We start from the raw sequence: 12,313 nt of genomic DNA, 5'->3' as shown, positions 1-12,313 counted from the left end.
ATTTGCCATCAGTAACATTTGCCATTCTTACCCAGTAAACTTGAGAGTAGTGACATAATCAGTGGATATATTTGTCTATTGAATCTTCCTATTGAAAAATTACTTCTGTGAAATAACAAGTATCCATGCACCTGAAGTGAGAGATCCGTATACGAGGGCATTCCCGTTTCTGCAAGCCACAGCCTTTTGGGAAGAACCCGTGGCAGATTCTCAGTGGTCTGTGCTGTCTTCCCTACTTCTGTAGGATTCGGAAGGCTGTCTCTGAAGACAGGTCTATCTGATGACTATCTTTACAGTGATGGCATAGCTGTCATTAAAGTGGGTGCCTTCAAGAACAAATAGCATCACACAAAAGTTTGCTCAGTCCAATTAACGCAGAATGAGTTCCCCAGTAAAGGAGCACAAATAGTATACAATTTGAGTAATTCTTAATTACATCCTTCCACTGCTAGGAAGGCTAAGCTTTAAACTCTTATTTCTCCTTTTTACTTACTAAATATTATTTACTTATAGTCTATTGCATGTAACAGAATATTTAATATTTTGTTGATGTTAACGGAACTTGCACAAAACTTGAGATGAGAACAAGGGAGGAGTTTACTATAAATACTGCTATTATTTGTTCTGTAGTTGTTCCAGAGGGAGGTGCTTTAAAAACAAAGCAGGGATACATATTTCAAAGAATGTCAAATATTGAAAAATAACCAGAAGATACCCAAGGGGAATGCACTTAAGAAGGAAAACATTTCAAAGAAGAATTTTACTAGAGAAAATAATCTTAAAACAAAAATGCATCCAAGAGAAAGTAGCCAGTCTTTTCTCTACCACTAGATTAGAACCTAACCACAGACACATTCTGAGCTGTGTATTTGTAATGATACATATAATGCATATACATTGAATGATTAATTTCAGTGCTACTATTAATGTATAGCATCACATTATAATAGCCTGAATGTGTATAGCCTTATACATGAGAAAGGCAGCATTTTGAAGTTAAAGCGGAGACCCTATAGCCAGACAGTCCAGGTTAGAAATTGGTGCCGCAGTCTACTAGACCTTCAGCAAAGGTATTTAATTTCTCTGTGCCTCAAATTTCTCATACACCAAATATAGATAATAACAACTTGAGTTGTCTCGGAGAGTTATTTAGAGAATTAATATAAATTAACATATACAAATCACCAAGATGCCAGGCATTTATAATAGTGCTTGTATTTAATAAGTGTTAAGTCCTCTACAATAGATACCTAATTTTATTTTTTCTTCCTTTTTTAGAAAACTTGAAAAGTACCATTTTCCAGTAATTCTTAAGGAGATATTTCTTTGTGTAAATACATGCTAAAACACCAAATACTTCAGTATTTATTCTAAGGAAACAAAGCAACTCTCCGGTCTTAGTAAAAGACAAAGAATGCTATACATACACTATGCTGAGCTGATTTGTTTGTCAAATCTTTGTCAATTTCTCTTTATTCATAAGCTCCTTCTTCCCACTGAAAGGTGAATTAAAAAGTCATTTCAGTGTCATCTTTGAAATCATCCTGGTATAGACACATACCTTATTTATTAATATGCCACCTACTCTCAGGGAAATCTTCTTTTGATAGATGTGTATTTGCAAGTTTCATTATCTTTCATATTTCACTTAAGGTTGCCTCATTTTTCTTTCTTTATAGAACTTTATTTACATTTGCTAAGGTTTGATACTTTACTTTGATTTAAGCTTTTTTCTTTTCTTGCCACAAGATTTGAAGTTTGAAAGAACTGATAAACTATAGACTAGATAAATATATCTTAATGTTAATAACTAAGGTTTGCTAGGCATTCACTATGTGCCAGAGCTCAATAATACCTACATACACACACACACACACACACATAAATATGTGTGTGAATATATTATATATATATATATATATATATACATATATAATGTATAAAATACAAATATAAAGAAAAATATATTCCTTTAAATCTCACATCTATGAGAGAAGTGTAATTATTATCTCTGTTTTAGAAATGAAATAGAAGAACATCAGAGAAATTAAAGAGTTAAGTTTCAGACATCTTCTGAAAAACAGAATCAGTGGGATGGATGAGTGGATAGACTGAGACAGAGGTGATAGGTATAGAGATGATTTGTTTTGGGAAGATGGCTTCTGTAGGTCTGGGAGCTGATAAGTCCCAAATCTGTGGCAGGCCAGGAGACTGGGAACTTTCAAGTAGGACCTGATGTTAAAATTTTGAGACAGAATTTTTTCTTCCTCAAGGAAATGTTAGTTTTACTTTTAAGTCCTTTTAACCTATTGAGTGAGACATGCCCACACTATTGAAGTAAAGTTCTTTACTTAAGGCTTTCACAGCAACACTTAAGTTAGCATTTGACTGAGCAAGTCAGTACTTGCCTAACCATGTTGATACATCAAACTTATCAGCCCAGGAGTTTATACAAGATCACAAAACTCAGAAATGGGAGAGAGTCTGTATGCTGAAGTCTGTTGGTGTTAAAGACCCTGTCTTTACCACTCAGCATCCTGGTAGCAGAGGGTGGATATCTCTGCCTGCTGATCCAGGCTACCAAAGCAACCATGAAGAGAACTTGATATACTCCAGTCCCAGGGCCTGGAGTGAACTGTCACCCAGGTGTGGATGTTGGACAGTCTGGGTATGAGACCTGGGATATGGCTAAATAGCCTAAAGGAATAACTTTCTCGTAATGATTCTGTTCAATTACTGGCTCATTTTTCTCTCTCTCCTTAAGTCAACATCCATAGGCCAGAACATCTAGCTGGTGCCCTCTTGAACATTTATAGGGAATATCTGTCCAAGTAAATGTTAAATCCATTATAGTGATAAATGCAGAGTCGGGTGAAAGCACAGGAAACTCAGCTGCCCTTGTCAGTGTCTGGATCCAAATGAAAAAAAAATGAAATTTAACTATTATTAAAACATTATTCTTGTAAAATATCCTTGCAGACAGAAGAAAAGCAATGTCTACGGTGTGGTCTGGTAGTGTTTTTGATGAGTGCCTTGCATTTCTTTAGAGATTAGTTATTTTAGCAGTGAGTATAGAAAAAAATTACATGTTAAACTCCTTCTCTGTCTTAACTATGGCAAGTAGAATATTAGGAGTTGGGAAAGGAAGGATTTTAGACATTATTGTTGACATCTATAAACTCTTATCCACCACCTATATTCTCTATGCTTTGTTTTTGATCTGCCTTAAAGGTGTTTATCATGTCACCTTGAAGTTGCAAAGCATTTTATGTTACTTTTTCTTGTTTGTTTGTGGTTTTTTAACTTGAAAATGAAGTATGGAACAAGTGCTATTCATGTAGTATAGTATAGTAAAATGACAAAGACGTAAGTCTTTATTTAAATCTTTAAGTCTTTATTTAACAGCTTTCAACAGGAATTCCTTTGTCATTAGAACATTTTAAAGTACTTATTCAGTATTTTTACTAAGCAACCCCTCCTCCACCCTAGGTTTTCTTTTAAAAATCAAGTCACATTTATATAACAGTTTCTATGTTACCATATCGCTGAGACATACTCTTCTATGTCAGAAAATGAACCATCTTATCCCTGTTTCATTCATAGAGAAGCCAAGGTTAAGGCAAGTCAGATGACCTTTCTAGATAATATAAGGGTGAAGGAAATTTTCTCCCCATGTGTTTTATTTGTTTTTTAGTTTATTTATCTGTGTCATGAGACAGAGAGAGAGAGACAGACAGACAGATATAGCAACAGGATCTTTATATCGTAATCCACCCTTCATCTCAGCTGGCCCACATCACAGCAAAGCACACACCTGCCCAGCATGGTCAAGGAGGTCCTGGGATCCAAACCCAGGACCTTTCTCATGTGAGTTCAGTTGAGTTAGCACTGTGTTACCACCTTGTCCCCCTCCAATCCCTTTGGAATTTTGGAATTTGTATCTATAAAACAACAACAGGCTAATGAATAAGAAAAAACTCATTATAAGTCTATTAGCATGCATGTGCATAGGAGTCATACATGTTTGAAACTCAAAGACAAGATGAAATTGAAGTTTAAATAGCATTTTGAGTTGTAGAAAGGAATAGGGAATCTTGGAAAGAGACAATGACCAATTATGGGAAGTTGGGAGAATACAAGATGAGCAAAGGCTGTCTTCCTATACAGATAAATTCTCCTGGACAACAGTCTTCAGAAGAGTATGTGAAGTGTCTGTCCTGGGTTACTCTAGAGGTATTCTGGATGTGTAGACCTTTAGTGTCCTTTCTTGTGATAGAAATTCATCTTCTCTGCTTGCTTAATGAGTCTTCTCAAAAGAGTATTCAAGACAAATTCAGATAAGGGAAACTTTAGAAAAAGCCCCCTCCCTGTCTTCTGGCGAGAAAAAACAATGTGGTTGGGAGTTTAGAGAGACCTTTAATTCTGAGCCTGCTTTTCAGGCCTTTTAATTTCTTTCAGATAAAATTGCTCATTGTGCCAAAAAATGCCATAAGTTTAAGGTATCTTTTTATGAACCCAGCAATAATTAAAATAATTTTTAAAACAAAAGGTCTTAATCTATGGTCAAATATTTAAGGGGAAGACATGGAAGAGAGCTTGGATGAGGAATAATGTTTGGTTTGCTTTGAAGAGTTAAAAGTGGTTTATTGTATATATACAACCCACAAAAACCTTCAGCTTTTAGATCAGATATGGCATCTACCATACCTTACATGACAAAAGTCATCCTTGGGTCATTCTTATTTATTTATTTGTTTGTTTGTTTTAGGTTTTTGCCATAAGGTGGTTGTGCTTGCCGAGAAAGCAAGAGAGACTGTGAGAGAGGAAATGATAAATCATTCCCCAAGGGGGTTGGGTGGGTGGCTTGCCGCAATCCTTTCTCTTCCATTCTCCTCCTAGGATCCTAGGTGCATATGCCCAGCATGAATTTCAAACCACCAGGTTCAGGACTTGAGCCACAGGTGGCCATGTGGAGTACAACACCTTAACTATCATGCCACCTGCTGGCCCTAATGCTTGTTACTCTTTGTGTATACCAGCAATTACACATTGCCCTCTATTTAATTCTAAAATTAACTGATATCTCTCTAAAATAGCCCATTGGTAGAAGGAATTTTGGACTGTGGGGACACGTTTAAGAGAGAGAATCTGAGGTGTGGGGACATGCTCTGAGCAAACACCACCTGCTCTTTTGGGGTTTGGCAGAACCTTGTAACTTGTCTTTCCTTGACCTTGGCTGCAAACAGAGCAAGGGTGGAAATTACTAGGGGCATTCCAACAGACACATCTGATGGACTTCAAGAAACATCTTGACCCCAATTAGTAAAGTCCAACCCCTGCTCTGCATCTGAAAGGTTCTTTAGCCTTCTCTGGGTGTGATGGTGTACTCCTTATGGAGTTCTTTAGCTCCTTCCCCACACTTAACAGCTAGGTTTCTCTGCATTAGAAAAGAAGATGAGATTTTCTCTTGAAGGGATTATCACCAAGGATACACCTGGCCCAGTATGACTAAGCCCTTATAGATTTGTTAACTACTTCTTATTGTCTGTAACCTGGCAACCAATCTATGAAGTGTCATAAAACATACATGTGTAATGTCTCCTTGTACTATAAAGAAAGAGGCCCAGTTTGTCTGGGTGGCTCAAGCAACTCAAGGAACTCAAGCAGTGGCTCAGCTCCGGCACAAGTTGCTTGGGCTACCTAGGCTCAGACTGCCTGTGTCCATTTCTACTCTATGTCTGTCTCATTCTTTCCAATTCTCCAGTCCTGGCAAGATGGAGAGCTTTCTTGTTCTCATCTCCTTTCTATTCCTCACCAACAGCCCCCTGATCATGATTCAGCCAGACCCAAGCCCTGGGGCGGATGCTGACATTGGACACTAAATATAATTATTTACCTGTGTATATGGATTTGGGATCAATTATTTCTACACTTTTCTAGGATAAGATGATTGCTATAAGATTCACTTCTTTCATGCTTTGAAAAAAAATCACTCTGCTATTCATTTCTTTTTAAAAATTTTGGCAATTATTTAAAAATTTTATAGTTAATACATACATGTAAAAAAATTAAAGGAAATAATGAAAAACACAATATTCATATCTCACTATCAGAAATGAGTACTGGTCAGCTTATGTCACGTATCCATTGTTAAAAATTTGAATAATACAATACAAAAATTTTTTTTATCTTGTTAGTTCATATAACACTATATTTTGACTCTAATCTGATTCTGTATTTTTCAAATATTTCTTTTAATGACTGCGTCTTGTTCTTTTTAAAATATGTTTATTTACTTATCCCTTTTATGAGAGAGAGGAAAAAAAGAAGAAAGAGAAAAAGAAAGATGAGCACCTACAACAGGGTCTCATGTCACAAGCCTTCCCTCCAGCCTTTCACAGCCACAATCCTGGGTGCGTATGTGCCCACAGATACCACCTGAGAACCCACCCCAATCTTCATATGACATCCGGCACTGCAGAGTGCTGTGCTCGCCACTGTGCCATTGTGCCTGGACCATGTCTCTCTCTTTTCTTAAGGAGAGCATTTATTCATATCCAGTTGGCATTCAGGTTTCCTTCCTTCTTGCCTTCCTGCCTTTCTTCTTTGCTCTTCCTGCTCTCCTTCTCTTCTTTCTTCTTTCCTTCTTTTCTTTTCTTCTTCTTTTGTTTTTTGGCATAGATTATTTTTCTTACATTAAACTTTTTTTAAAAAATTTTTTGGCATAAGGTGCACGTGCTTTCTGGAGAGAGTGAGAGTGAGAAGTGAGAGCATACCCCCCCAGGGGGTTTGGCCATGCCACAGTAACTTCTCATCACCTCTCAGGATTTGGGGCATGCATGAACATGCACCCAGTGTGATTTTCAAGCCACTGGAAACACAACTCAAACCCTGGTGGGGCTTGTGGGAATCCATTTTCTTAACATCCATGCCACCTGCTGGCCCTTTATACTTTAAACTTCTAATTGCATGTCTTAGTGTTGACTTAGGATAGAATCAAAACTGTATTCTAGAAATGGAGCACAAGTGCATATCTTTTCCTAAAAACTACGACAAGTTCCATCTCTATTCTTGATGTGTGGTTTGAATTTCTTAAATCCTTTATTTATTTATTTTTTTTTTTGAGAGATTTTTGCTATAGAGTGCATGTGCTTGCCAGACCGACAGAGAGAGACAGAGAGACAGAAAGCGAGAAATCATCCCCCAGGGGGGGATGGCCATGCCTCAATCTCTTCTCCTTCATTCTTCTCTCTGGATGTTGGGCACGCACACACACACACCCGGCGTGAGTTTTAAGCCACCGGGTCCTGGACGTGAACCACGGTTGACTATGTGGGAGTCCAGCGACATAGCTATTAACGCTAACTGCTGGTCCCAATCCTTTACTTTTTAATAGAGAAGTTATAACTCACTTTTTTTATTTGCAGTTCTTTAATTATTAACAGAGTCAACGTTTTTAGTGCTAATAATCTATTTTTTTCTCCCAATTTTCATTATTCTTTTTTTGTATTGCTATTGAAAGTTAATATGTTCCTTATCGATATGGAGAAGCTCTTTGTACAGTAAAGACATTTAATCTTTAAAATATTTTCCGGGTTAATCATTTGCATTTTTGCTTGCTTATAAAATGTCTGAAATGTAAAAGTGGCTGAATTTTTGTTGTAAAATATACTTTTTTTTTGAGATTTTCCCCTTCTTTTCTTTTTTTTAAGAATGATCTTTTTTATTCATAAATTAGATAAATAGAAATTCATATTTTAAAATTTAAAAAAATATCTTGTACTTTAATATATCTAAAATATTTTTTATACATGAAGAATAGAACATGATTTTCTCCTTAACACTTTTTGTGTTGTATGTGTCAGTATCTATGTATATATATATGTTTCTGTATATGTGTATGCGTACATTAATATATGCTTTATGTTTGCTTAGTTAGATATCAAAGGTACACTTTGAAGTCTATTAAATTGTGTTACGTACATTTTTATGTTGATTTGCTTACAGATTTTTGTTTCTGCAAGTAAAATATTAAAAGAGGATTTCAAAAAGTTTATAAAAAGGGGAATCAGCAGTTAGCGTAATGGCGATGTCACTGAACTCCCATGTAGTAGACTGTGGTTCGAGTCCTGGACCCGGTGGCTTAAACTCATGCCAGACACATGTGTGTGCGTGCCCAAAATCCCAAGAGGAGAATGGAGGAGAAGGGACTGTAGCATGGCCATCCCCCTGGGGATTGATTTCTTGCTTTCTGTCATCTATCTGGCGAAGGTACGCGCCCTGTAGCAAAAATCTCTCCAAAAAAAAAAAGTTTATGAAAAGGGAACTAAATACAAGTTTTGTTTTGATTTGATTTTAGCTTTATGACAGAATGTGTGTCACACAAGAGAGAGAATGTGAAGAATGAGAGTAGCCCCTTTGACAAGGTCTTAAATTGCCATGATTCTCTTCTCCAACCTTACAGTTCCTCAGGATCCTGGATGCTTGCTTGTGCAGAGACTCAGCTCATTTTCAGGCCTACAGGGGACAGGGTATCTAAGCTGGTGGTCAGCCACACGACCTCCAGCCTTGCAGGGCACTAGCACTACTACTGCACCATAGTGGCTGGGCTAGTATGAGTTTATCTTGGTGCAAAAAAAAAAAAAAAAAAAAGAAAGAAAGAAAGAAATCAATGCATACTTTTTCATAGTACACCTTTTCCATGAACTTTTTGTAGAGCCTTCGTATTTTAAATATTATAGTTTTCTTCTTTGTTTTAAAATCCATTAGAAAAAGTTCTTTTTCTTGCTAATGATATTTTGTGAACTTTATTTAATCAGGTTTACCAGAACCCAATAAAGACAACATTTTCCAAGGCCTGACGCAGGAACAAGGGTTCTACACATCTAAAGACTTTTTGCCACTTGTAGCCAAAGGCAGTAAAGCAGGTATAATGTAGTGTCTTCTGTTCTTAATGTTGTCTATGTTTTTTCTGTATTCTATATTATATTAAATGCAAGCTTAGTAAGACATTGTCCAGATCTGAAATCAAGCCTTGAATTATAACAGTGTAAAGTAAAAATGATGCCAGATATAAGTTGGCCAGAATCATCTGTTTTGTTGATTCTTCCAATAAAGCATCATCATAAGGATTTTAAACTGAATTGTATGCAGATCTAAACTGTATCATGAAAAATTGCTTCAAAGTAAGAGTCTTTAACAAACATTGGAAAATGTTCTTAAAAGAAATAGCAGGAGCTTCCATTGGGGAACTATTTTAGAATAGCACAAATCATCACATATCTAATGTAATTCGTATTCATGCAGGCAGAAAGATTCAAGGTCTCTTCTTAAACAGTAATTTTAAGAAATTAAAAGAAATCTCTCTGATAGCTGCCCTACCTCTTTATTCACTCAGAGAAGTATGACCTGAAGCTATGATTATACTACGCTTTGGCTTGACTAGAGTCATTGTTTTAGTGATACAGTCTGTCGTATTTTTCCCCCAGACCAGACCATCTAAATCCTCTAAACATATATTTTTAAAGAAGTCTGAGCTATAGCTATTCCTACCTCTAATTACATGTGGAAATGATAAGAACTACATTTTTTGCTCCAATTTTAAAAATAAGAAACTTTCTTTATTAAATCATTCTGAAGAAGTTACAGCTAAAGATGTACACCATCTCCACCTTCTTCCTCCCAGAAGTACTGGGTGCTTGTGTGCTGGCAACCTTTCTGAAGAAGGTCATAGTGCACCTAGAGTATATTTGAGAATTACAGAGTGTCAATTGTGTAATTCACAATACAAAGTGTTCCACACAAAATGATTATACTTATTGAGGTTATAAAGCTATTCTATCTGTGGTGCTATTTCAAAAATTATAGTAATTTATCAACAGTTTTACTTAATCTGATAATACAGTGCTGTCTAATACATAAGGATAACTCCATTTTACTTTTCTACAGGATTTTCCTGTGGATACCAATTTTTCATATAGATGCCCTTGAGAAACAGACATGTAGAAAATCATGTTTCTCTCATTGCTCAATTTCACAATCAAAATCAGAGAATAGTCTTTAAAAGGAGAAAGATTTATTTAAACCATTTCAGGAAAATAGTTCTCAGAAATTTTTCAATTACGTAAAGTATACTTAATCAGCATATTAATTTTCAATTTTGCTAAAGTAATAGCAAGGCCACATGTTAGAAATTCTGTAAGATATGAAATGCTATAAATTGTTCGTCCAGATTGTAGGATAACTTTTACTTTTGAACACATAGAAGTTTGACGATGCTAAGTTAAAAATACGTATCATGGCTTTGACAAAGAGTTTTAATTGATTGATTACAGTTTGTTATGACCTAAATGCTTCAAAACTGTGTTGTTGAAATCCTTCTAAAAGGAAAAGGGAAGCTAAAGGTACTGACTATGAAATTACATATATGAGCATATTTTTAAAATGGGAATAAAACTGTCTTTCAATGAAGCAGAATAATTTGATAGTGACACTCCATCCTCGAAAACTGCAAGATGCAATTTTACACTGCTTTGAGTACAAGTATCTTTTGAGCTGTCATGCAGAAATGGTTTCTCTACTTGAAAATGGGGCTTTCCTTTCATCATTCAGGAATGTGTGCCTGTCACTCTCCATTGCCATCCATACGGGGAGCCGTGATTGTACTCGGAGCTGGAGACACTGCCTTTGACTGTGCAACATCCGCTTTGCGTTGTGGAGCCCGCCGCGTGTTCGTCGTCTTCAGAAAAGGCTTTGTTAATATAAGAGCCGTCCCTGAGGAGGTAAAATGGAACCATCAGAAAATACGGAGTTGTAATCCAACAGATTTTAGGAGATGAAGCTGTTCATGTACAGTTCTCTAGCTTAAATCATTAGAATGTTCTTGAAATTGTCAAATGCAAATTTAAAAATTTCAGGTCTACACATAATTGTTTTTTTCTAATTCAGACATGCCAACCAAAAGAAAATTTATAATACTAATTTAGATTACATGAGTAATTTATCTTTGTCAGTGTACAAGTGATTCTTCTTGTCAGTGTTAATATCTTTAAAATGTATTTTATTTAACTAGTAAGAGTGGAATGTTTCATAAACCAAGTTTACAAAGTGCATTCAAAGATGTATATCTTGGTCATAGTTACAGTCAATTCATTTTGCCATGATACAAATTGAAGAATTTGCCACATTATTTTCAAGAAGAGCTGTAATATAAGCACTATTCAGAATTGATAATTAGTTAACTTACTAAAAAATGACAGGTTTGAAACCATTTATTTCTTACAGGTGACTGGTGCCTAGTTTTGATGAGGCATCAGCTGTTTACATGTACCATGGATCTCTCAGATTTTAATGCTATTAGACAAAGACAATGATTCTTAAAGGATATTAGTTCTGAGGACAAGAACCAAATATATTTATAGAAAGATAAATTACTCATTTCACTCAAATCAGTATTATGAATTTGATTTGCTTTAGAATGCCTGAACATGTTTGGAGCCTCAATATTAGGCAAGAATGATAACTGTAGTCAATAGGTAATTTGTCACATGGAGATTAACCACATTATAAATTAATCTTTGTAAAAGATCAGAGTCACCACTGGTTCATGGCTGGTTTCAAATATCACCTTTATTCTCTGGGCATTTCTTTATTTAGTCTCTCTTGTTAGACTTCATTTTCTAAAGTCCAAGATGGTCTTATAATCACACGAGTTTTTACTGAAGTATATAGTCTTAGGCATCAGTTAGAATAATCATGTCATTTTCAAATGAAAAGAAAAAATAGCTACAGTGGAGTTAAGTAACTTTGTCAATGTTAAAAGAGGACAGAAATGAATTTGTTTATATTTATATCCTCCTGCATAGTACAGATCCTAGGAAATAATAAGCACTTGAGAAATACGTTTTGGAGTTAATATTTTCAATCGTTCTTCTGATCTCAATGTCAGAGTTTTCATTACAAAATGCTGCTCTTTGAAGGTTGAAAAGGGAAGATGACCCTGAATGACAATATCAACTTACTTCACACTTTCTCTTACATTAGCATGTGTAACTAGAAGTGGATGCTAACTATTTCTTTTGTGTTAGGTAAAACATACAAAAAACTGAGAAAAGATAATTACTTAGGAACATATAGGGGGCCAGCAGTGACATAATGGTTAAGGCACTGGACTTCCTCATGGTCTACTTTGGTTCAAATCCCTGACCCTCTGACTTGAAATTCACACCAGGAGCGTGTGCGTGAGTGCTCAAAATTCCAAGAAGAGTTTGGAAGAGAAGTGACTTTGGCGTGGCCATTACCCCTGAGGGGTGAT

At 35.8% G+C, this 12,313-nt stretch overlaps 1 protein-coding gene across 1 annotated transcript in view; it reads left to right on the top strand.

The window, feature by feature from the left end:
* DPYD (dihydropyrimidine dehydrogenase) overlaps nt 1–12,313 on the top strand; it is a 994,283-nt gene that overhangs the window by 432,068 nt on the left and 549,902 nt on the right. Inside the window, exons 9-10 of the mRNA XM_006169013.2 lie at nt 8,820–8,927; nt 10,612–10,781. Coding sequence (XP_006169075.1) covers nt 8,820–8,927; nt 10,612–10,781 — 278 coding nt within the window. The remainder of the gene's footprint in view (nt 1–8,819; nt 8,928–10,611; nt 10,782–12,313) is intronic.

Source organism: Tupaia chinensis, unplaced genomic scaffold, assembly GCF_000334495.1.
Source record: "Tupaia chinensis unplaced genomic scaffold, TupChi_1.0 Scaffold146687_1, whole genome shotgun sequence".
In the NCBI taxonomy this organism is placed as follows: domain Eukaryota; kingdom Metazoa; phylum Chordata; class Mammalia; order Scandentia; family Tupaiidae; genus Tupaia; species Tupaia belangeri.
The sequence above is the reverse complement of the archived record's forward strand: the minus strand, read 5'-3'. Positions and strand labels throughout refer to the sequence as shown.